At 53.2% G+C, this 25,011-nt stretch overlaps 1 protein-coding gene across 7 annotated transcripts in view; it reads right to left on the minus strand.

Moving 5' to 3' along the window:
• Positions 1-4,988: 4,988 nt before the first annotated feature.
• The window catches only part of PAQR5 (progestin and adipoQ receptor family member 5), a 73,090-nt gene continuing 53,067 nt past the window's right edge, over positions 4,989-25,011 (minus strand). For all 7 annotated transcript variants that reach the window (XM_045810774.2, XM_045810768.2, XM_045810770.2 and 4 more), the window contains 4 exons: positions 21,256-21,382; positions 13,736-13,832; positions 11,560-11,701; positions 4,989-8,240 (listed from right to left, as the gene is read on the minus strand). In XM_045810774.2, coding sequence (XP_045666730.2) covers positions 7,999-8,240; positions 11,560-11,701; positions 13,736-13,832; positions 21,256-21,382 — 608 coding nt within the window. In that variant the 3' untranslated portion in view covers positions 4,989-7,998. The remainder of the gene's footprint in view (positions 8,241-11,559; positions 11,702-13,735; positions 13,833-21,255; positions 21,383-25,011) is intronic.

Consider the following 25,011-nt stretch of genomic DNA (forward strand, 5'->3'; position numbering starts at 1 on the left):
CCGCCCGCCGGGAAAAGGGCGGGGCCTCAGAGGAAGTGACTGCTCTGCCGGAAATGGTGCTGGTCTCCTAGGCGACCGCCGGGCCGGAGCGCGCGGCGTCCCGGTGTCAGGGCTGCGGGGCTGGAATACGGACCTCATGCGTAATAAAATCCACTCACTTCCACTTTCCCAGGAGGAAACTGAGGGTTTCTTTTCCTACAGCACCAGAAGTCCAAGGGAAGGGCAAGTCCAGGGTCGACTCAGAGGTCAACGGTGTTCCCGCACAGGAGTGTCCTGTTCTTGTGCTGTGCCCTGCATCTCTCTCCCTCCTTGGCTTCCACGTCACGTCATGCTGGATTCCGTCCTCTCCTTCACCTTCCTGGGTGCTTCCTCCAGCCCTTTCGTACATATACATTGTGTTACGAAATTCTTAACAATGTTTGATCCTGGGTGTTGTTCAAAAGAAAACCACAGGCCCAAGATGGAGTCCCTCATGCTAGGCCAAGTCACCAAACCCGACCTTACTGTCTAACCTAAGTGCAGTTTCTATCTCCCCCGGAAACGTAGTCTGTACCTGCCAGTCAGGAACTTTCCGCACAGCGCCCATGACGTCACCTCCATCCCCCCCCTCCCCCTGCCCCCCACTAGAGGAAGATGAGAGGATCCTCCAAGTAAGACCCCCTGCCCTTCACCCTGAGGGAAGGTGACCTGGTCTGAAACAATCCCATCTTTTCTTTCACTAATGATTTCCTTTTTCCACCCTCCTTCCTATGAAAACCTTTCATTTTGTACAGTTGCCGGGAGCACCTCTCTGCTCGCTAGACGGGATGCTGCCGATTCAGGCGTCACTTAATGAAGCCAAGTTGATCTTTTAAATTACTCAGGTGAATTTTTGTTTGACAGCGTACAGAGATGAGTAAAGTTTGGTCCTCGTCCTTGAGGAGCAATGTCCAGAACCACTCTTCTCAGATGAACGGGTTCTATCCCACTTGGACGTTTGCCCCTAAACTGAGGGCTATCAAACAGGTATCATCTGTGCTCTCACGGGGCTCTACTCCCATCTCCTGAACCAGGCACCAGTTAAACGGCATAATTTCATATCCTTGCCCCATATTGTTCTACATAAAGATGTTTTTTCCTAATGCTGTTATTGCTTTGTTTTTTATACATGAGTCTTTGAGCCATTGGAACTTTGTTGTTAAATGGCAGGTTGGGATTCGTATTATTTAGGGATTGGGCGTGGCTGCTGGCGACTTACCTCTTAATTACCCCGCAGTCTGGCTTTGGCCTCAGCCTCTCCATTGGAACTCCTCTCACCGAGACCACCACCTCCTTGATGCTAAACCTAATTGACCCTCCCCACCCCTATCTTACTGGACCTCTCAACAGCACTAAAACTCTTTCTTATTCCTCTTTTCCTATGCCTTCATTTTTTTTTTCCTCCTAGCTCTCTAAGCCCCTCTTTCTCAGAACTCACTTGCGAGGGCATTGTTTGTTTTTTGGGTTTCTTGTTTTTTGTCCCTTAAATGCTGTTGCTTAGGGTTCTCACCTGGTCGCTAGCTGAGGCCTCTCCTCAGGCACTCTCAGTCACTCCCATGGCTCCATATACCATTCAAATTTGTTCTTCTCAGCTCCAGACCCGTATGTCTAACTGCCCTCTGGGTTCTCCACTTGGGTGTCCCACAGGCACCTCACACCTACCGCACCCTAATCTCTTCCCCAGCACCTGTTACACCTCAGTGGACCCAGCCACCCAAGCCAGGGTCCCAGCGACCATCTTTGACTTTTGCCTCTCCTTCTGTTCCAACATCCACTCCCCACATCTTGATAGTTCTGCCTATTAAATAGCCTTCGAAGCTCTCCATCCACTTCTCTCCATCCCCTTGGTTACGACCATGTCTTGTCTGGAGGACTGCAACAGTGACCGAACAGGCTTCTCGGCTGCTACCCTCCAAATCCACTGGTAAACCACAGATCTGGTCCTGTCAGGCTCCTGCCTGTGACACCGCAGTAGCTCCCCAGGGCTGGACCACCCCGACAGGGCCCTGAGGCTCTTCCTCTCCAAGCCCATCACTTATCATTGCCACCCCCCCCCCCCCCCCCGCCCCCGCTGCACTCCTCCCTTTAGAGCCCCGGGCTCACGTAGCAGTTGGGCCTTCCTCTGACACTGCCTCCTTACTCTCAGTTCTCAGCAGATCTTCGTCAACGACCTGGCACTGGATGCTGGACCCCTACTCTATACCCCCAGTCCCCTGCTCCTGCTTTGCTTCAGAGCTCCCATCCCAGTTTGGTCAGTGTTCCTTACTGTGTCCTCTACCGCCTTATCCCCACAGCCTCACTAGGTGGCGCTGTTGCACCCGACGCCCAGCGATGGAGGCCCTCTTGTAAACGTTTGGAAGGAATGGATGAACCCATTCCAGCTGAGAACCCAGTTACATGAAGCCGCCACCCCGGCTTTTCTTCTGGCCAGTTTCTTCTTCCTCACCTCTATCCATACTAAAGCTCTCTGGCTTATTTTCTTCAAAAAAAAAAAAAAAAAAGGCAAAAGCAAAAACAGGTATCTCACACCTAACACATTCTTATCTCTTCCCCCAAAGGGTTCCCCACCGCCAGTAAAAGATTTGCACTTTCCCCTAGAATTAGAGATCCAGACCAGGGATAATGGTAGGAGACAGGGAGGTAGTAGAACCGGGAGGCTTCTACTAAAGTCAGGTTATGGAGTAGAATTTAAGTCCAGTAAAATCCATCCTTTTCAGTTGTACCGTGTATGTTATGTATTTGGCAAACACAGCACCCTGTAGCCACCGCTATCAGATGTATACTACTCCCACCACTCCAAAACTTCCTTTGTGCCGCCCCTTTGTGGTCAATCACCTTCCTCTACCCCCAGCCTTGGCAACCACTTTCCAGACTTCCTCCCTTAGAGTTTTCTCTTTGCCAGAAGCCCTCTTCTCTAGCTGAGCAAAATGCTTTTGAGATTCACGCACGCGTTGCACGTATCAGGCACATGTTCCCTTTTCACTGCTGAGTAGTAATCCCTTGTATGAATACATGACAGTTTATCCATCCACTAGCTGATGGACATTCAGGTTCTTTCCACCCTTTGGCAACTATGGTCTAGTTATTTACATAAAGGTCTTTAAGTAGATAGGGACTTTCATTTCTCTTGGGTGGGATTGCTGGTCTCATCGTAAGTATAAGTTTGACTTTATGAGAAACTGCCAATGGACTGGGAGGGTCCTATGCCAATCACAGGGGAGAGGCTGACACTTCACCGATGGAAACCATAATGAACTCCAACACCCAGCCACGCGAGTCCAGCCTTGGGAACCGTATAACCACTAGTGACCAGAAACTGCCAAAGCCTAGAGTGTTTGATGCCAGGTGGTACAATGAAAACAGAACGCCTGTGGCACTTCCAACACACTCAACACTGGGGCGCTCTCTCCCTGGCCCTGCTGTTCACTCCCGGTGGCTGTGGCAGCATGGTCTCACATCCATAGGCCATGTGACTCTCCCCAGGCCATTTGAAAAGGAATGACTGGATGTTAATGTCTTACAGACTCAAAAGACAATAAAATCAGCAAGCTTAGTGGGGGGTGGGGAGGTTGTAAAATTGATACAAAAAGAAACAAATGATCTGAACCCTATTTCAAATGAATAACATACACATAAATGGGCCATAACTAACCCAAGTAATTTAGACTATTGAGACCATATGCCCTCAGGCTCAAGACAAAAAGAACTTGAAACATATATTGAATTCTAATTAGTAAGCCTTTTTGCAGACATGGGTTGGTAATTCTGAAATGACATTCTGTACATTCTAAGATTGAGCAAATAACATTGTGGATAATGGGAGCCAAATTTCTCACTGTTGGAGAAGAGAGTTACATAAATTGCAAAAGCGCCTGAGAAGTCTTTTTCTTTTTTTAAGATTTTGTTTTTAAGTAATCTCTATCCCCAACGTGGGGCTCGAAACTACAACCCCGAGATCAAGAATCGTGCTCTACCAACTGAGGCAGCTGGATACCCCAGCACCTGGGAATTCTTCATACTATCTGGCAACATTTTTCCAAATGTGGGGGGGAGAAAAAAAGAATGGCTGGACTACACCAATGTTTCTTAAACTCCCTTATGTTAAAAATCACTTGGGGCTTTTGGTAAAAATTTAAAACTCCGGGACTACGTTTTCCTCCCCAGGTTTTCTGCATCTGTCCGTTCGGGTCTGAATGTGCACTTTACATCATCAAACAGTTTTTGAAAGCGGGATTAAATTATCTTTGAGGTTCCCTGTTCCACGCTCTAGAGGAGGAAAGAATTAAGCCAATTTTAGAAATCTGTTGCCCCGAGTGAAGAGAATGGGCGTGGCAACTCTCTCTCTATCTGAAATACATGTATTACAGAGTTGAGGCATTCATACATGTACCCAGAGGCCAGAGGAAAGCCCCTTGCACAATCCCCCAGGGAGAACATCCAGGAGAAATTCCAGAATTCTTCAAAAGTCAAATGCTCCGTACATTTTCTAGAGTTATACATTTCAGGAATGAGTGGCTTGATTTCCATCCTTCCAGCAGGACAAGTACCTACTGGTCTTGGGCCCTGTGTACATACGCCACCTCGACCCCAAACACCTGCCCCGCAACATACTGGCAAAGCCGGCCCTTTTTTGCCCATCAAGGCTCTCCTCAAATGTCAGCTACTCCGAGTGGCCATCCAATCTCATCTGCCCGTCCCTCCCCCCTCCATTTCTCCACCAGGCTTATTTCCTTTAGAGCACTCACCCCTATCTGGACTGATCTATCTTCCAATCAGCACATTTCCTCCACACGAGTGACATGGGTTTTCCTCACTTCTCTTGTCCCCAGCCCCTAAAACAGCATTCGTTCTATATAGATCAGGCACAAAATAAATATTCACAGAATGATTTAGCAATACACACACACATAGGAATCTCTTTCTTACGACGAATGAACACGTGGCTGTGTGACAGGTGAAACATAACCAAATCAAGTAGGAAATAGGCCTTTATTGTAATAAATAAATTTTATTTTCTTTTGCCCACACAGTTTACAAAAACCAGACATTGCTGTAAGTGCCATAACTGCGTTTGGAAATGGGTCTTTGGCTTTTCGTCCATGATGAATCGTTGGCTAGAAAATCAGAGGCTGGCATTCAACTAATATGTTATAAAGTATTGTAATACAGTGCTAATAGGTGTTTCATATAGTGCCGTGGCCAAAACAAATTTGGGACACAAGAGAGCCAAATGAAGTGTCTCTCCAACACACGTGACCACACCGTTCTCCTCCACCTTGCCTTCCTTAGAACTGGATTCCACAGCAAGCACTTTGAGAAAGACTCCAGCAGACCAAATATTTAGACCACCTTGTACTCAAATGATTTCTAAAACCTCCCGCTTCTCATTTGAATCCACACTGACAAATTCGTTTCTCTCTAAACACTGAGCAGTGGAAAGTGAAACTCTTAAGATGAGCGGAGGAAGGTGAAGTTGACTACATGGCCTCATTCAAACACATTCAAGTTTTATCACAACTGTGGCATCAGGGAAATTTTGGAGCAGTGTTCTCAAGCAGGGGGAGGAAGAACAACGACATCCCATTGGGAGTCTGTCACCCCCCACACAATCCCTTCCGAGGCAGTGCCGTGGGGAGCAGTCACTACCAATGGGAGTATGGCGTATCTCCGGGCGTATGGAGACACTCGAGAAACCCTGAGAGCCGCTACATGAAGAGACATCTTCCCAGCAAAGTCTTCAGCTCACCCAATGCCAGACTTTTTAACTTTCTGGGATAGCTTAAGCAAAACTCTACCGCCATTACTCTTAATACCTAATGGTAATTAATATATGTGAACCTATTCTCCATATCTAGAAGTTTCCAAGTCAGTACATTGGAAACTTTTCTCAAATTTTAACTTGTAACACTGTCCAAAAGTATACCAAGGGACAAAGTTTACCAAACATCTAAAAACATAATGAAACATGGCTCCTACTTTGTGGATTTAACATTTCTTTTCCATCATGAAGTATGATGAAAAAGCCACATAACCAAAAATTAAATAATCTAAAAGGTCCTTCACATGAATCAGCTATGATCTTTCAGCTATTTCTGAGCTAAACAAAGAACATTATTTTACTCTCTCTAAATAGGAGATATTAAAAAGCTTCATGTCTTTGGTATTGCTAGAAAAGGGTATTTAAACTTTGTACTTCTCAGCATAAAACCGCAGTTACAGCAAAATGAAATGGAAGCCCACAGACCCTGCTGGGGCAAAATTCCACTAACAATGTCAGATTGTTGCCAAAAACCAAATTTCGTCATGCAGCTGGCATTTAATGTACCAAAAATTTATCAGCCCATATAATTTTATCAGTCTACATTCCCCAGAGGAAGTAAACAGATAATAAAACTAATGAAATCATATTTCTTGACCACTCTCATCCAATATACATTTTTACTTGTCCTTAGAGGATTGGACGATGAGCTACTCACAAGGCCATTCGAGTTTCCAGGCCAGTTAACCACAGAGGCAGTATTCTAAGATATGGGGGTGTTCCTGAGTCAGCAGAGAAGATCCTGCTTTGTGATGGGCAGCCCCCTAAGTCATGAGCAAGTGCAGATCAGGGGTTGAAGGGCCTCTGTTAAAAACTGTTTTGTATCAGCATTTTCTATACTCGAAAAACACCATGAAATACTAAATTTTAACTCCCCAATGCAAAAGATGAGAACACGCTCCATCTCATGCAGAGTAGAAAGCAGGGGATACATCCTTAGGTGCTAAGTTGCTGAAAATTAGGTCAATCGCAGCAACGCTGATAGGCCCAGTGCCTTCTGGAATTCTCGAGGAGAGCATCTCTTCACGTTTGGCCCGGGGCCCTTCTGCATTAGAGTCACCTGGGGACTTGCTCCGATTTAGGGCAAATCTCCACTAAAAGACCTACATTTTAAACTACGAGTGCAGAATCTTCTGATTTTACCTAGAAATCTGCATTTGTCACCACGCCACCGGGTGCTTCTGATTGACGGGAAAGCTTAAGAATCACCACAGTCGACCGACCCTTTAGCAAGGTCTCAGCACCTGTGCACGCGAACCCCAACGTTTGCAGCATATCCGAAATGCTGACGCGACATTGAATGTATAACATCCCAGGTCTAGTGATGCCACTGGTTTAAAAGGTGACAGACGAACACGGCCAACTGGGCCTAAGTCGGCCAGCTCCCGCACATGACACATTTGACCTGTACTGAACAATGCCATACGGTATCAAACTGGCAACAAGAAAACAGAAAACAGAAAACAACAGAACATGGACACCCAGCCATGCAGACTTTTCAGAAGCTCCAAGTCCACATGACATGGGTATTGGCACTTTGAGGCACAGAGACTTGTGGAAAAGAGGACTCTTTCTATTCATTCCCTTCACTAGGTGGGAAAAGGAAGAAGACCCCTCCCCAAACCAGGTCTCTTCATTCCGGAGCGCCTGCCCTGTCCCCAGAGCTCCCACAGACCCAACTTCCTCTTACCCAGGTTCCTTACACTGATCTTTCTGGCTCATTCTCCTCCCACTGCGGACCTCTGGGCAGAGGCCGTGCTATGTGGAACTCATCAAATGAAGCAAGTTCCATTTGCAAAGGGTAATTCAGCTGTTTAATAGTCAAGCTACAAGGGCGGGATGCTTAATCTAACTGTTTAAATAGAATTGAAAAACCCATTGTAAATAAATTTAAAACTTAATGAAATATTAAGAATCTGCCCTAACAAGGACTTACAGGAACCCATCTTCCCCTTTTAAAATCATAAGATAGAATCAGTGCACATCTAGAGCAATTTCCCCAGTTCAATACCTTATTGACATGAACCCACTCAAAAATGCCAAGACATCAGCCACTGTGAATACTTTAGACCTTTGGAAACTGGTACCCGACCGCTGGCTTCGAGCGGTCAGGATGTTGTAGCCTAAGGCTGACACCTGGCACGAAAAGCTTATGGTCTGAATCATGTTTCTTTTTTATGTAATTCTGGCTCAGGAATCCGATACAGAGCAGCTGAGAAATAAATTATGTTGCTGAGGCTGAAGACGAGGCACAGGAGTATGGCCGCAACCATCTGAGGGAAAGACAGGGGCCTGGAGTGGGCCAGGAGCCATTCCTTCCTCAGGGTCTTGTCCAGAAGTATGGCTTCCATCTGCATGTGAGTGGCCAGGATCACACACACATGGAACAGCTGGTGACTGTGACCTACGGCAAACACAGAAAAGGCCACCAAGATCAGCAATAATAAAGGAATGGACTGTCGATACTATACCGGGGCCTGCAGGCCAGACGCATTATGCTGGGGGAGAGAAGCCAGGCGGCAAGGGACCACGCAGTGTCAGGTTCCATCCTTATCAAATATCCAGAAAAGCCAGGTCCACAGACACAAGGTGGATTAGTGGTTGCTTCAGACGGGGGGCGCAGGAATCGGGACCAACAGTACCCGGGCATGAGGGATCGTACTGGGGCAATGAACATGTTCTAAAACTCATTCACGGGGATGGTTGTACAACCCGGTAAGTCCACCCAAAGTATCGCTGAATTATATACTTGAAATTAGGTAACTGTTTGGTATGTAAAGTTTGCCTCCATAATTTATTTTTAAAATGTGGTGTGAGGAAAAATTAAAAAAGCCATCCAAGCAAACCAAGTCCATGTTCCAAACACCTTATCCACCAGTCCTGCGTTTCACGTGAAGAGGTCTGAAATCAAGTCCTGCCAAAGTTCACCTCTTCAGGGCCAGCGCTCATCAGCTCCGATTCTGACTTTGGGGCAAACAGAGAACCAGCCAGACTTTCTGTGGGCCACTTACGAGGTGGTCCTCACCCTACTGCCGGTTAATCCCAGACATGACCGAGAGCTCTTCCTCCCCATGACCTGTAGGACCCCGGCTGGCCAGCTCTGCGGGCACAGAGGGGAGAAGCCGGCAGAGGGGGCAGGGGTGGGGGTGGGCAGGGACCAGCTGAGTTGGTAGTGGTGAGAAAATCAGTCCATTGCCCAGGGACAAGGACGGTGTGCGGGACAACCCTCAGAAACCCGAAGATGAGAAGACAGCACAGACCGCATGTGTCCGGACTGACTTGTGTCTCCCTCTCCCCAGTTTCAAAGGTTGAGTTCCCAACCCCTGGTACCTCGCATTATGACTGTATTTGGAGATAACGATCTTTAAAAAAACAATTAACGTTAAAATGAGGTCACCAGATTGGACCCACAGTGACTGTGGGTCCTCTAAGAAGAGGAGGTGAGGGCCTGGGCAGGCACATACACAGAAGAAAGACCACGTGAGGGGCGACAGAGAAGAGGGCCATTTGCAAGCCAGGGAGACAGGCCTCAGGAGAGCCCAACCCCTCCCCTGCCTTCGTCTCAGCCTCCCCGCCTCCAAAATCATGAGAAAGTACATTTCTGCTGTGTCAGCCCCCCAGTCTGTGACTCTTTGTCATGGAAGTCCTATAGCACCCGAACACAACACAAGAGTTAAAAAAGGGTGCTTTCAGGGGCGCCTGGGTGGCACAGCGGTTAAGCGTCTGCCTTCGGCTCAGGGCGTGATCCCAGCGTTCTGGGATCGAGCCCCACATCAGGCTCCTCCGCTATGAGCCTGCTTCTTCCTCTCCCACTCCCCCTGCTTGTGTTCCCTCTCTCGCTGGCTGTCTCTATCTCTGTCGAATAAATAAATAAAATCTTTAAAAAAAAAAAAAAAGGATGCTTTCAGTAAAAAAGAGAGCGAGAGACAGAAAGAGAGGTTATACCCCCAGGACTCATCCCAGAGTAAGTATTCAATAACCGTGTCCCGGGAAGGGAGCAGCCTGGGCACCTGTCCTCCCGAGCAGAAGCAGAGTCGGGAATGGGAGTATGGGGGAGAGAGCCCCCTCGGCTGCGTGGCCCCCTCAGGCTGCGTCCCCAGGGAAGAAGGTGCGCCTGGCTGAGCCGCCCCTGCCTCGCTCCGGCTATGCTGTGTAGGACAGCCAAATCCATTTGGGAGGAGCAAACTGGCTTCCTGTCCAGCAGAAAGCCCAGCTCTCCAAGGACACATATCGGAGCACAGAGAGGGGAGCAGCTGAGCTCACCGAGGCTCAGACCTGTCTCCATCAGAGCAGGAGATAAAAAGGACAGAAAACGCCACGGGCAAGGGCTGCGTCTGAAATGTGACTGCAGCAAGCAAAGCGATATCAGCACCCCGGCCCGACGGGAATGTGGCCGAGCTTCCTCTGGGCCAGCGCTCACCAGTCCGCACGATGGCCCGCGTTGGAGAGGGAGGCCCACGTCTGGCAGACTGCATTAATGCAGGACAGAGAATCTTCCAAACAACCCCTTGTTACTGATTGGTCACTAACAATTGTCTGGCAAATGTCCCGTCACAGGGGTGTCTTTCTGCTCAGCACCCTAAGGCCCAAGAGGATGGGACTAAGGGTGAATGAATGAAACGGTATTAAGAAACCAGGGAGTTGGCCAAACAGGGCCCAGGGCTGCTTTTCCTGGGCCCCCAGATTTCATTTACAGCCTCCTCTGCTTCATCTAGGCGGGGCTGGGGGGTGGCCGAGGCCCCTGTAGGCAGGTTACAGTTCCCTGGCCCCCCGGTCTCCCTCTTTTGGGGAACCTGCCCTCCAAGCATTTTGGTCTTTGCAATCCCTCCTGGTAGGAGAGAGTAAGCGGGGGAGATGAAGCTCTAATCAGAGTCAACAAAGCAAATGTGGCCATGTCTCAGGTGGGAGAAGATGGAAAATCACCGGGCAAAATGGGCCTGGAGAGAACCAAGGTCCCTGCCCACCATTTAAGGACAGGGCTGGACCCTCGGAGGCCCACGATAGCTTATCTAAGGAGCGCTCATCCCCGGGACTCATCGGCCTCACCAGAAGTGGCCCAAGGGTGCCTCACCCCACTTCCCTAGACAGGGAGGGAAGGAGCTCTCCCAGCAGGTGGGGGTCCTGCGGCTCGGACGGCCCCTCCCCCACCACATCACTTCTGTCACTGTAGTGAGCTCAGTTTCCCATGGAGAGCCACACAGCCTGAGTGAGGGCTGGGCCCCAAGCTTCTGGTGCGGGATGTCTGGGGTGGGGCCTGAGAATCCGCACGTTGCCAAATGATGCTGAAACTGATGGTCTGGGGGCCAGACTTGAGAACCACTGCTCTACCAAGCCCCCCGGCCCCACTGCACCCACCTGAACAAGACAGACACTCTCCCCTCCTGAGCATGGGCCCTGCCATCTGGTCGCCTCAGAGCCAACTGCACTCTGCCTGTCCCGTTCCTCTCCGGGGCTGTCCTCAATGTCTGTTTATTAATGGGATTTCATGTTCTGGGTAATAATGGCGCTCCCCGGGCCCCAAAAGCCATAGGAATGCCTAAGAATCCGAGTGGCCTGCTCTCCATCCTCCCCCACCCTCGCCTGCCTTCTGCAGGCTGCATACATCCTGGCCTGATTTGCTTCTCTCCCTGGCCCTGCTTCCCCTACACCCTGCACACACTGGTGCCGGGGGCAGGGGAGCCTCTCTCTGGGTTGGAGGACACCAGGCAACAGGGCACACTCACCGATGTAGTCGAAGCGTCCGGGTGCCAGGCGCTCTGGCAGGTGCGCGGAGTAGAAGAAAGAGGCCAGGAGGGTCATGGCCATGTGCTTCTGGTGGCTCAAGATGGCTTCGTTCTGCGCACTCTCCCCGGGGAGCAGGAACAGCTGCAGGCAGTTAGAGAAACATCAGATCTTGGGGGGAGGCCCGCTCCCTTCTCATCGCCTGAAGACGTCTCTGCACATGTGTGGACGCCATCGGCCAAGGCCCTCACCTCCTCGGGCTGTGGCTGGGAAAGGGAACTCAGGGCCTGTGTGGACAGAATTCCCGTCCTGGCTGTGGTCACCTGAGACCCAGGGCAACGGTCTTTCGATCCTCCAAACGCTCATAAAGGCTTTTGGGTTATTTAGTTAGAAAAGAAAAGGCAAGAACTGAAGGAAAAGAAAAATGCTATTAGATCTATTGCCACTCTGCCGTCTGGGGTCAAATGCAAGTAGAGTAAAAAGTGGTCTATTCACCCTTGAACTCACTTCTTTCCAGCGCATCGCCAGGTTTCATGTTCCTAATTAAGGCTTTAAGGCCCAGAAATCCCTGGAAGGCCTCTGAGTCATCAGAATGTATTAATTACGGCCATTATGCTGTTTGAGAGTTAAGCGTCGCTTTTGTGTTATCGTTATGAATAGCGACAGCTGCCGCCCCTAACCCGGGGCGCCGGGCCAGCCCCCTTCCTGCGTGGTTTCATCAGAGCCTCACCTCAACAATTACCACAAGGCGGACTCCAGCGGATTCCCATTTTGCAGATGAAGAAGCCAGGCCAGGGGGTGACGTGCAAACCACTAATGAGCGGTGAAGTCAGGACCTGGATCCCAGGCAGGCTGATTCCAGAACCTTCATGCTCATCAGCACCACCATTCAGGCTGAGACCTCCCCTCCCCACTGCCCACCGTCTGCTCCAGCCGCGCGCCAGGAACTCACAGTGTCGTAATCACCAGACCTCTGGTTATTAATAACCACATGGTTTGGTGGTGCGCGGACCGGCTTCTTCTCTGCTCTGGTTTCCTATGTGTGTTCTGTGTCCTCCGGGAAGGACGGCTTCGCCCCCAGGCCCACACAGGTGGAGCCAGCTCTGGCCCTCCCCTTCCATCCCTGCCTCAGGCATCAAGCCTCAGGCTGCCCCTGGGAGGGGAACTTCATTCACTGGAGGCAGGCCATGTGAGGATTAGATGAACCCTCGCCACCCCCCTGTGCAGGAGGGGATGTTAGCCTCATTTACAGACGAGGAAACTGAGGCTCAGAGAGGTTATGTGCATTGCCTAAGGTCACACAGCCAGTAAGCAGTGGGACTGGGATTTGAACTCAGGTCCGTCTGATTTGCGAGTACCTGGACTCTCCCCCTTCTTGTGTCCCTTCTACACCCTCTTCCTTCGTGTTCTCTCGCTAATCCCCATCTATCCCTAAGATCCTCATTCATCCTTCTTTCTTTGCTACTGGTAGGTTAACTGATGATAATACATAATAATGGGTTTATTGGACACTTGCCACCAGCTAGCATTTTACATGTTCTCTCATGTAATCTTCCCCAACGCCTGATGGACCGAGCTGTTACTCCCATGCCCATTTTACAGATGAGGGAAATCAAGGCACAGAGACAGTACATAATTTGCCCAAAGTCTTGCCATGAGTACGTATTAGAAATCTGGCTGCAGGGGCGCCTGGGTGGCACAGCGGTTAAGCGTCTGCCTTCGGCTCAGGGCGTGATCCCGGCGTTCTGGGATCGAGCCCCACATCAGGCTCCTCCTCTATGAGCCTGCTTCTTCCTCTCCCACTCCCCCTGCTTGTGTTCCCTCTCTCGCTGGCTGTCTCTATCTCTGTCGAATAAATAAATAAATCTTAAAAAAAAAAAAAAAAAAGAAATCTGGCTGCAGAGCCTGCTCTCCTGGTCCCTCCACTGAACCCCAGGCTGCTTCCCCCACCTAGCCCTCCATGATTACTTCTGAGCCCCCAGTCAATGCTGGCCATTGAAGCAGCCCCTGTGGTTTGTCAATACTTCTCCTAACTACTCTGCACTGCTATTAAGAAAGGTCTTGACTTCCACGTGTCTCGCAGGGACCACCCTGGTGCTCTGACCCCCAGGAGCTCAGGAAACAACAGATTCCCTGGTGTTGCCAACAGGCAGAGAAAAGACAGAGCTGGGCCCTTACCCTGTAGAAGATGGGGAGGGAGTCCCAGGTGTAGGGATAAGCAAAGGCGAGGACGCGAAGCATCTTACAGAGCCCGGGCTTCTGGACTTCGAGAAACCTAAATCAGGAAAGGAAAAGGGTTCAAGAAATTGGAATGAAAACAGTTTCAGTAAATGACACGCAGGCATGCACATTACAGTAACTGGGGGCAAGTCATCAACAGAAGGCAAGTGTTTTGTGCAGCCTCTTCCTGAGGCCAGCACTTCTCCACCGGCCTCTTCCATTCCTCCCGCCCCGACCGCCGCACGCGGAAAGGCCTCAGGGGAAACCGTCTCCTGGGGCCACATCATGAGAAGCAATGGTGTCCAACGAAGCCAGGGAGGAGGTACTGGGATGGAAAGGCCCTTCAAGACACAAGTTATCTAACTGCCTAAGAGCCTTTTCGAAGGCCAGTAACAACAGGACAGGGAGACGTGTGGGGCGTGGGTGGCCACCCGGCACGCGCTCCTGGGGTGAGCACGTCTGGGAAGGATGAGATGTCTGCCTAGTCAGAGCTGCCCAGGTGATCGCTGTGCAGAAGCCCTCGGTTCAGGGGAGTGTTTCATGACTTGGCAGAACTTTCTGGAATCCCTAGTACACCCAGGGATACTGGCCTGGGGAAACTGAGTAAATGTGGCCTCTCCCCCTCTTCTTCATCAACCCGCCTCCAGTCCAAAGATGAAGCCAACGTTAAAATGAGTGGTGCTGACTGTGGCGGAGACAGTGGGACCTCCGGACAGAGCGCCACAGGGCCTCAGCTCGCTCGGGCCCGCAGCCCAGGGTGTGGGGAGTGGGGCAGCACAGACGGCAGGCTGGATACCAGGAGGACACTGGAGGAGCAGAGAGAATCCCCACACAAAACCACAGCCCTGCACTGGGGCTCAGGGAAGGAGTGCTCGGGCCCCAGGCTGGGCTGCCCAGGTACCCCCTCCAATACCACAGTGTACTGTGGAGAGCTAGTTCCTCCCTCGGTGCCCACAGGGGTCCCCACAAAGGTGGTGTGCAGAGTCAGGGCGCCAGGGCTGGTGGGGTGGCTGTTCTGGGGCCGTCGGTCAGACAAGGCCCTCTGAGCCCTCCTGACGGTCCTGCCCTCAGCACGCTCTCCAGCAGGGATGGAATCTGTGTCCCACCACCGCTCCCCGCCCCTGTTCCCCAGGCGCCCTGTCCCAGCCCAGAGCCTGCCCCTTCCCCCACCAAAGACAGTCTACTGCTCCATCCAGCTTGGGCCCTTGGCCCCTGTTCCCACAGCCGGTGCAGTCACCTGACTACAAACCCCACTGTCCCCCGTGTCCTATGGCGTGGGACATGGCAGAGACTTCCTCATCCGCCTCCTGAGCAGTCAGGGGACCCTCCCTGTTATGCTTAGCCCTCGGGGCAGCCAAGCATGAGGTTCCCTGCCCCAGAGTAAGAGGCAGCCGCTGTGGGCCCCGAGAAGGGGCCCAGCCTCCAGGGATAAGCACCAACTTCCCTCAAGCCTATGTCTGCATGTCTCTCCTTTCCTGACCCCATCCTAAGTCAGAGAAGCACGTGGCAGTCATGGAGTAGAGAAGGAGGAGAAGCCGAAGGAAAAGGAGGAAGAGAAATAAGGGACCTCAATGTATCATCCCCCCAAACAAGACCCCCAGCCTTGGAGTAAACCACCAACCCTGGGAGAGGTGGGGCGGCTCCGGGCCATGATTCACATGCAGTGTCTGGCCTGGACGGCCTGGGTTCGAACCCTGCCTCTGCCCTTTGTGATCACGTGACCCCAACAGGTTAGATAACCTCTGTGCACCTCAAAATCCTTGCATGTAACACAGGGACACCAACTGTACCCCCTCGCGGGCTTGTTGCAAGGATTTGATGAAACTATACTTGCAAGGGGCTTACTCATGTCGCAAAGGAACACTGGCTAAACAGCAGCTCTTAATAAAAGATGTGTAGTGGGATTCATTCTCTTCCCTTCCCCACCTTACAGCTATGCTGTGCCAGAAAACAGGAACAGGAAGGACAGACAGGTTCTGGAAGACTTGCCTGAAGTCAGATGAACTGATAAGAGGCGAACCTAGGATTTACACCCAGCGAGGTCCGAGGTCCGGCTTCCAAGTTTCACAGCCCCACCCCTCCGGCAGGCTGAGCAGGCCTCGGACCACTACCCAGCCTTCATCCTTGCCTATACCCCCTCTGCCCCAGGGAGCAAATGGGACACACGCCCCCTGCCCCCCACAGCCAGAGCCTGTCTCAACAGCTTTCGCAGCCTACCCTGTCCAACCCAGTCCAACCACAAGCCCGCTCCCTCCTTCCCCATGCACGGTCACCGTCTGTCCTTCCTGGGTTCGAAGAGGCTCACTAGGAAAGCATGCTCTTTCTGTGACCACTTACACAGGAAGAAAGCTGGCTCTGGCTGGCGAGGGCCATCCCCCAAACCATGGATTTCCTGTGACTTGAGACAACATTTCGCCCGGCCTGATAAAGTGCTTCCCCAGGGGCAAACGAACCAGCCTCTCCATCTGCAAAGCCGAGTCTACAGGGAAAAAAAGGAGAAAAAGCAGAACAGAAGAGAGACAGCAACAGAGAATAAAAGGCAGAAGGGCCAGCAGCCACAGAAGGGGGCCTCCCACGACCAAGGTGCAATTCCACAGTTAGCCACAGGGTGTCGCCCCAGCCAGAGATTCCGGGAGATGCCCCCAAGCCTCCAAAGCCCCACCTGGTAAGACAGTCCCTGCACCACCGAGTGGAGAGACCAGTTTACAGGAAGTCAGGCCTCCTCTGCCTAGAACCAGGTTGGCAGGAAACACCGGATTTTGGCAGAAGCCTCCACCAGGAGAGGGTCAATGCTGCATCGGTCTGTTCTAAAACCTGATAAATCTTGTTGCAGCAAAGCCGGTGGGATTTGCCAGCAAATTCTGGAACCAGGGCTTGAAACCAGTAGGCCTTGGAAACATTCTATTGCAGAGGGTGCGTGTGTATATGTGCGTGTGTGTGCGCGCGCGCACATGTGTGATGACGGCTGTTCCAGTGTATGGGTGACATCGCGAATGCAGACATTTCCACATGCTGGCCCCTGGGCCTAGTAGCACTTTGTCATCTGGCTGAGCCGTCCGACCTCTGGAGGTGTCTGAGAACCACTGACTCCTGTCTCCAGCTCTGACCTCTGAACACTCTCCCGGGTCTGCTCCCGGCCACTCTAAACGGCCACCGCCACGGCACAGCTCTCACAGTGCAGTGCACTTTCCACCAGGGATGAAAAGTCCCCTCTCTCCCTCACAGCACTGACCGCAGGGCATTGCACTGGGCAACTATTTGTCAAAACAAAACAACGTTTGGACGCCTCGGATAAACGAGGCGAATGAAGTGCCTGCGGTGACTTGTGATGGACAGCAAACTCCGGGTGACTGATGTCCCTAAGGGAGTGAGGACGCCTTCCTAGGCTTCTGGGTGTCCGGCCGGAGGGGCAGGCCAGGTCTCCGTCACCCCATCTTGCTCAGAGAGCCACAGAGAGGTCCTGCGTTCTCTCCTCTCCCTTCTCAAATGCTACAGAAGAAGCAAGCAGGTTTCTGGAACATTCTTTTGAACTAGATTCAAGGGAGTCCACAGGGCTCTATGGGGAGATTTTCCTCAAGGACAGGTACCACAAAGGAATGAATGCCATTGAGACCGTGATATTCTGGTAGGCAGGTGAATAACTCAAAACCACTCCGGAGGTCTGTGGTCTGCTTCTTGCTCAGGGAAGGAGATGGCGGTTCTCTGCCTGGCCACACCGTGGACTGCTGGAGCCCGGGGCCGAGGCAACGTGGGCTTGGGGGAGGAGGAAGGCCAGGAGAGAAATCTTGGAGAAGACTCTGAAGCCCTGGCGTGGTAGAACGCCCAGAGACATCTCAGCTGCCCTTGTTTAAGGTGAAGCCAGAAGTCTGTGAAATCCAGGACCGCAGGGCGCCCTGGCCCTCCTCTCCACCTGCGTCTCCGGAAGTGAAGGGGGGCCGAGTCACTCGAGCACAGGAGCTAGCTTTCTCACTCCTCAGACCCTGAAGACGAAGAAGGGGATGAAACCAGGGAAAAGAAGAGGACCAGGTGAGAAGGGACCCCAAAGGGCCCTCCGATGGGACATCCCACTCTGACTCTGGCCCCCTGCCTCGGCTTTCTTCAGCACAGGCCTCCTCCAGCCCCCACACCGGAAGCCGTCGACACGCCTGGAAGCCCCTCGGCTCAGAAGCTGAGGCCATGGAACGGCCCTCCTGCAGAGACCGCTGTCCTTCACCAGCACGGGACCAGTCCACAGCAGGACACACGAGGCACTTCAAATCCCAGCCACTGTTGGAGACCCTCTCTAGCCACGCTCCTCCTTCCAGCTGTGTGGGCTCCAGCAACTCTGGAGCCCCCTGCCGCCTCCCAGGGCCGTCTTCTCCGGCCCCCTCACCCTGGGCAGGTTGTTTGCTCTGTCCCAAGGGCCCTTCCCTCCTCTCCAGCTAAGGTTTCAACCTCCCTCAATACTCAGTCCTAGTACCACTCTGCAGGAATGTGTGTATCCAAGCAGGTGTCATTTTGTATTATCATTATTTGCATACATTACATTCTGTAATGCTATACTCTAGATGCCATTTCCTTTGGCTTTTAGAGGAAATGATGACTCCATCTGGGCTTCTGGGGGGTCTGCAGTCGGCTTCAACTACTACACTGGGTGCTGTCTTAGGGCAAGGGCTGTGCCTCACTCTTCCTGGTATTCCCAGATCTTAACATGATGCCTGGAGTATGGCAGGCATTTAAGGAATGTTGAGTGGTGGGTTGTTTGGCTGGTTGGTTGGATGGATGGATGGATAGATGGATGGATGGATGGATGGATGGATGGATGGATGGATGGATGGATGGTTGGATGGTTGGTTGGATGGATGGATGGATGGATGGATGGATGGATGGATGGATGGATGGTTGGATGAATGGATGGATCAATGGATGGTTGGATGGATGGTTGGATGGATGGATGGATGGATGGATGGATGGATGGATGGATGGATGGATGGATAGGTGGATGGATGGCTGGATGGGAGGATGGATGGATGGATGGATGGATGGATGGATGGATGGATGGATAGGTGGATGGATGGCTGGATGAGTGCACAGGTGGATGGATGAGTGGATGGATGGATGAATGGCTGGCTGGGTTGGGTGGGTAGAAGGATGGATGGATGGATGGTTGGTTGGTTGGATAGGTGGATGGGTGAACGGGTAGGTAGATGGATGGATAGGTGGTGGTTGGGTAGAGGGATGGTGAATGAGGAGGTGGATGGATGAATGGTTGGACAGACGGAATAACAACAGATGTGACCCATAAGTAAACAAATAATCCATTTCATTGACAAGGGAGAACCCTCCAAACACAGGCATCAAGAGATTCCTGGCTAGTCTGCTCTGCCAAATAAGTATGTCCAAACGTAACAGGCGTGCCGCGTGCAGAAGACCCATTTATTATTAACAACCAGGATGGACGTCTGGCTAGAAGAAAGCCATCTACCCTGGTGGCTTATAGGTGATTCAGAAAGCTTTAAGAAAAAAAAAAAAAAGGCAGCAAATTTGCTTTGGGCGTTCCTAGGAAAACAGTCCTGGATCCTGAACTCTGGGACTGTTTCTTCAACACTCATGGCGCCTTCCATGCCCCCTCAGCCCACCGTGCTCACCTCTTTCCAGTCCTAAACTGCAAACAGCACAGCTGCACAGCCAACAGGAGCTAACCAGACAGGACCGTGACTCATCCAGGTGTGTCCGCACATCGGGGCCCCATGCCCCCAGGGCCTCTTCATCCCTCCTGGGCTGTTGCTGGCATGCTGGTTACTCTCCTGTGTGTGTGTTATGCCTTGTCTCACCAAGGCAGGGCCCGACCCCCACCTCCCCATCAGCCGTGCAGCCCTCAAAGCTCCAGCCTGGCACAGAGGCTGCGCTCCAGAAAGAGTTTCTAATCGACACGAGTCCTTGAGGAAGTGGGGAAGAGGCAAAAATAACCCGGTAACGTCTGATTCAGTTTCTACCCCAATGGGCAGACCCTATGTCCTCACAGCTGTAGGGGGGCCTCTGCATTTCCAGGGAGAGGGAAGAGAGTTCAGCTCCCACTCCCTCCCCCAGGCTTGTTTTCATGGGATGAACCAACCCTCCTGTTGACACTGAGCCTAGAAATGAGACGCCCTCCCACACAAAGCAACTCCACGCTCCCAACCTGTCTCAAGACAGGCAGGTGGAGACAAGTTGGGGCAAGTATTCTTTTTTTTTAAAAAAAGATTTTTTATTTATTTATCCAACAGAGATAGAGACAGCCAGCGAGAGAGGGAACACAAGCAGAGGGAGTGGGAGAGGAAGAAGCAGGCTCCCAGCGGAGGAGCCTGATGTGGGGCTTGATCCCATAATGCCAGGATCACACCCCGAGCCGAAGGCAGACGCTTAACGACTGTGCCACCCAGGCGCCCCTAGGGGCAAGTATTCTTGACACTCTTTAAGAATCTCTATCTTTCCATTTTTTAAAGAAAACCAGCTTGTCAAGTTTGAGAAACCTGCCTATCTTCGGTCCCACGACACCCAGGTGTCACCCAAGGAAAGGTGGAGCCACGATCATCGCAGAGAAGGTACAGAAGTTTCCTTCCCTCTCCCTTTCCTCCTGGGGGGCGCAGGGACAGTGGACGGCTGCCAGGAATAGTAATTCTCCGAGGTGGTTCAATGGGGAGACTCCAGCTGGCTCCCCGGAATCGAGACTGGGGACAGAGGATCGGGGGCCCCCAACCAGCCTCCCATGGGCCCTTTCCTAAAGCCACCCCCGAGAGTCCTGAGCCCAGGGAGCACCCAGCACCCCGGCACCATCCAGACAGGGCTGTCTCCCCAACACCGCCATTGGAGAGGTTCCTAAATCGTTTAGGGAAGTGGACACTTGGACAGTTCGCTGTTACGAAATGCTGAGTAAACTACAGTCGTGACCCCCCAGACAACGTCTCTTGTATTCACGCTGCGATGAGCTTTCTTGAGCGAAAGGGAGAAACCAGAGGGAATGAGAGCCGGTGACGTGGACCTTCCCCAGGGACGCGCAGCCACCTGAACATCACCGGCCAGCGGGCGTGTGTCCAGATGCGGGTCCGCTCCGTCACGGTCAGCAGCCTGCCCACGGATGGGCCGCCGGCTCTGGGCCAGGCGTGCGGGGCACGTTCCCTGTCACCCTTACATCCATCTCCCGAGGCAGGTAGACGCGTGGCCCCCATTTTACAGATGAGCAAACTGAGGTCCAGGAAAGCTAAATAAGCGACCCGCCCCGCAGCGGGACCCGCCACATCATCTGCGGGGCCCAGTGCAGAAGGCAAGGACGGGACCCCTTGTTCAAAACTCATCATGAATTTCAAGACAGTGACGGCAGCGTGTTAAGCCAAGTGTGGATCCCCTCGAATGTCCTGATGGGTGCCCGCAAAGCGGGTCTAGAACCCAGCCCCAGGCTTCCGAGCGTCCCTTCCACGGAGCATCCTCCCCCGCCCCTCGGAGGCACAGCCGCCGGGTACCTGGAGTAGCAGGAGAGGCCGGTGCTAAGGATGGTGTTCAGCACGGCCAGGGGCACGTAGCAGTCGTGGAAGGCGGTGCGCACCATCACGTCCGGGATCGAGTAAGCCGAGTATGCGATGGCTGAGCCTGGGGAGGGAAAAACCAGCCTTGGGCCAGAAGCCAGGCCGCCGCGGAGCCTGGACCCTTGGCAAGCCCACCGCCAGCTGGCTGAGCCCTGCTGCCACACCTTGCTTGCGCCATGCCCCCCCCCCCCACCGTCCTCCCTCTCTTCTCTGCCTGCCCAAACCCTACCCTGCGTGTTTACTATGAGCCCAGCATCGCCCCCGAGACTTCACGCTCGGTAACTCACATAATCCTGACAATCGCCTCAAACATAAACCCTGCACTTAGCCTCATTTACAGATGACGACGCAGAGGCACAGAGAGGGTTAGCAACCCACCTGGGGGACACACAGCTAGAAAGCGGCAAAGCCAAGCTCCCACCCGAGGCAATTCAGTGACCGTCCCCCTTTTAACCCGAAGCTCTGCTCCATGATGACACGTCAGGGTGCTCAGCTTTTCTGAGGGTGCACCTCTCACCTGCCGATGACACGGGGCACCCCTTGTGGAAAGACAGACATTGCAGGGAGGGAGGGGCCCTGCCAAGGCAAGGAGGCGTGCAGCATCAGTGGGCTGGGGGACTGGCCAGCGGAGAGGCGGGTCTAAGAGGCTAGCCTTGGTGTTCCATTGTTCTAGGTTTGGGACTCTATGACAGGAGGGTCCCTAAGGGCCCTCAGGAGGCCCGTCTGCTGCAGCTGTTCTTTGAAAGAACAGAAGAGACCGCTGTCCTTTCCAAAGGGGCCACGTGTGTCCGGGGACCTGGCCCAGAAGGCCTCTCCAGCTACCCTCACCAGGTCTCCTCTGGGGGACACAGCCACAGGCCTGTCGGCCAGGGCCTCAGGGGTCGGCCCTACGGTGACCTGCTACTCTGAAGACACAGAGAATGCTGGAACCCTAGCTCAGGGCTGAAGCGGGCCTCGGCCACGCCAAGTTCAAGCTTGGCCTCTGACCCCACTTGACAGACGGAGTCTGGTGCAGCCAAGTGTTCTTCCCAGGGTCACACAGGCAGAAAGGGCTGAGAGTCCCCAGGCTGCCTGTGGGATTTCAGCTGGGAACCCCCTCCAGGGGACAGCTTCTTCCTCAGCCTGACAGAAGCAGGACGTTCACTCTGGCTGGGGCCAAAGGCACCCAAGCTCTGCGCGTGACGCAAGAACGGGGGGGAGCCTCAGACCCTGCCCAAAACGGCAGTGGGAAGCCAAAAGACTTCTAGTAAGAAATAGACATTCGGTCTTCTTCACTGTTCCTGGCGCGGAGCGCTTAAAACCCCTGGAATTTCCTAAGCCAGGAGCCACGGAAGGTGTCTTGTGTTATGTTCATGAGGTGATCTGGAAAGCCCCTGAAGGAGGGGAAGGTTTTCAGGAAAACCAACCCAGTTCCTAGAGGGCTGGAACTTCCAGCCCCACATCCCTGACCTCCAGGAGGGAAAGAGGGGCTGGAAGTTGAATCCATTGCCAATGGCCAATGTCTTCATCAATCATGACTAACGAGGTCTCCATAAAAACCCAAACAGCGGTTTAGAGAGCTTCTGGGTTGGTGACCGCGTGGTGATTCAGGGAGAGGGGTGCGCTCAGAGGACACGGAAGCTCCGAGCCCTTCCCCACCCCCTGCCCTGTGCACCTCTTCCATCTGGCTGTTCCCGAGTTCTATCCTTTCATAATCACCTGGTAATTCGGTACGTAAATGTTTCTCTGAGTCCTGGGCATCTGGGAGGGTACCAGACCCTGAGGAACGCTTACGGATCCAGAAAGCCAGTGACGGGAAGGGGGACAATTCAGGGTGGCGGCTGACCCCCTGGGCCTTGGGTCGAACCTTGGCCTTGGCTCTGCCATTTACAAACCATGTGACTGGAGTAACTTCCCTTCATGGTGCCTCATTATTCTCCCCTGTAGTGTGGGTATAATGACAGCCGCCATCCCAGGGGACGGACGTCAGGGTTAAGGACACGGTCGTGGTAATGGCTGCCCTCCGATGCTAAGCGCCCGGCACCATGTTGTACGTTCCACTTGCCACGCTCAATTCCTCTTCATGCCATCCCGTGAGGAGGACACGATGCCGAGTTTGTGGACAAGAGGACTGGGACCTAGTGACGCTAAGAAACTCACCCAAGATTTAGGGGGGGTGGCGGCGGGGCCCCAATCAAGTGCACGATGACACCCCTCGTGACGTGTGTCAGGGGCCGTCTAGCGGGGCCTCCAAAATGCCTGCTCTTAGCGTGAGTCTGGGCAGGTGATCAAGGGCTCTGGAAGCCTCCAGACTAAGGAGTTTGAACTTCATCCGGGACAAACGGGGGTCCTGAAGGGTCTTAAGTCAGAGATGAGCCATGGTTAGAAGGTGTTAGAGAAGCCTCCCGGGGGAAGTGGGCAGGAGTGGGGGAGGGGCAGGAGGTGGAGGGGAGGCTGTTGTCAGGGTGCAGGGGAGAGGCGGGAGGGTCAGAGCAAAGCCCAGGCACGGGGGCCATCCGAGAGGAATATGGGGAAGAGACTCACCTGATCTTGCTAACAGGATGGCAGGGGCATGGGAGGGAAGGGAACTCGAGGGCTCTTTAGAGATTCTGACTTGAGAGACCAGTTTGGGGTGGAACCACGAGCCAGGGGAGGCACTGAAGAGGGGGAGCGGGTGTGCGTGGTGGGGGGGGGAATGTGGACAGTCTCGGTCACACGGCTGGACACGGCATGGACCTCAGGTTAGTGGTAAACTAGGACGGGGTTGGGAGAGCCTGGTGCAGAGGTGCTGGGGGATGGTGGGAGCTCAGCCTGACGCCGGACCACACAAGAGCAGAGGCCCAAGGCCTGGTTCTGAGCTTGCCTGCTGCCAGGGCAGCAGAACGGGGGAGTCAGCCAGGGAGAATGAGGACGTGCACAGGCAGGAGGAGAAGCAGGAGTGATGGGACGGGGACCAGAGAAAGGGAGGTGGCCTGGGAGGCACGGAGGGGCCCCTGCGTCAGAGGCTGGCCACAGAGCCTGGAAGAGAAGCTGGGTGTCCGCAGGCAGGGCCCCAGCAACTGCGGCTTTAGTAAATGGTAGGGGCTGGACACAGAGCCCGGAGGAGTGGGAGGTGACATGGTAAAGCCTGTGTGTGTGTGTGTGTGTGTGTGTGTGTGTGTGTGTGTGTGTCTGTGCGTGTGCGCGCGTGTGAGCGGCGCAGGGAGGGAGGGGAGGAAACGGGATGGAGGCAGGCTCCTCACGGACCCCCTCGTGGGCAAGGGAAGACGATGCCTTTGCCTTCATACCTGGAACAGGAGCAGGAGGGAGAAGAGGCCAGAGCAGGGATACTTGGGGACAAAGGGACGCCCACCAGTTGGGGAGAGAAGCGGAGCCAGAGGAGGGGCCCCCACAGTGGAGGGGAAAACACGAGGAGGCTTGGGAGTCAACACCCAACCTCACCTGCTCTGGGTTCACCCCTCGGTTCCCATGGCACTTTGAGCACGCTGCTAACCCCTCTAAGGCTCTCGACAAGGGGGGTTCGTGACCCCCCTTCTCTGCCGGGCAGGACAGAGACCAGCCCTGACGTGCGGAGCTGGCTCACCCTGGCCTGTGATGGCAGACGGTGACGGTTGCGGAGATCTCCCCAGACGACTGTTAAACCCAGCCGATCACATATGCTTACAAAGTTAAATAACCACATTAACAAACGTAGTAACTTCCCGTGAATGCGTC

The sequence above is a fragment of the Ursus americanus genome, chromosome 28, assembly GCF_024610735.1.
Source record: "Ursus americanus isolate L20-20 chromosome 28, mUrsAme1.1.p, whole genome shotgun sequence".
Lineage (NCBI taxonomy): Eukaryota > Metazoa > Chordata > Mammalia > Carnivora > Ursidae > Ursus > Ursus americanus.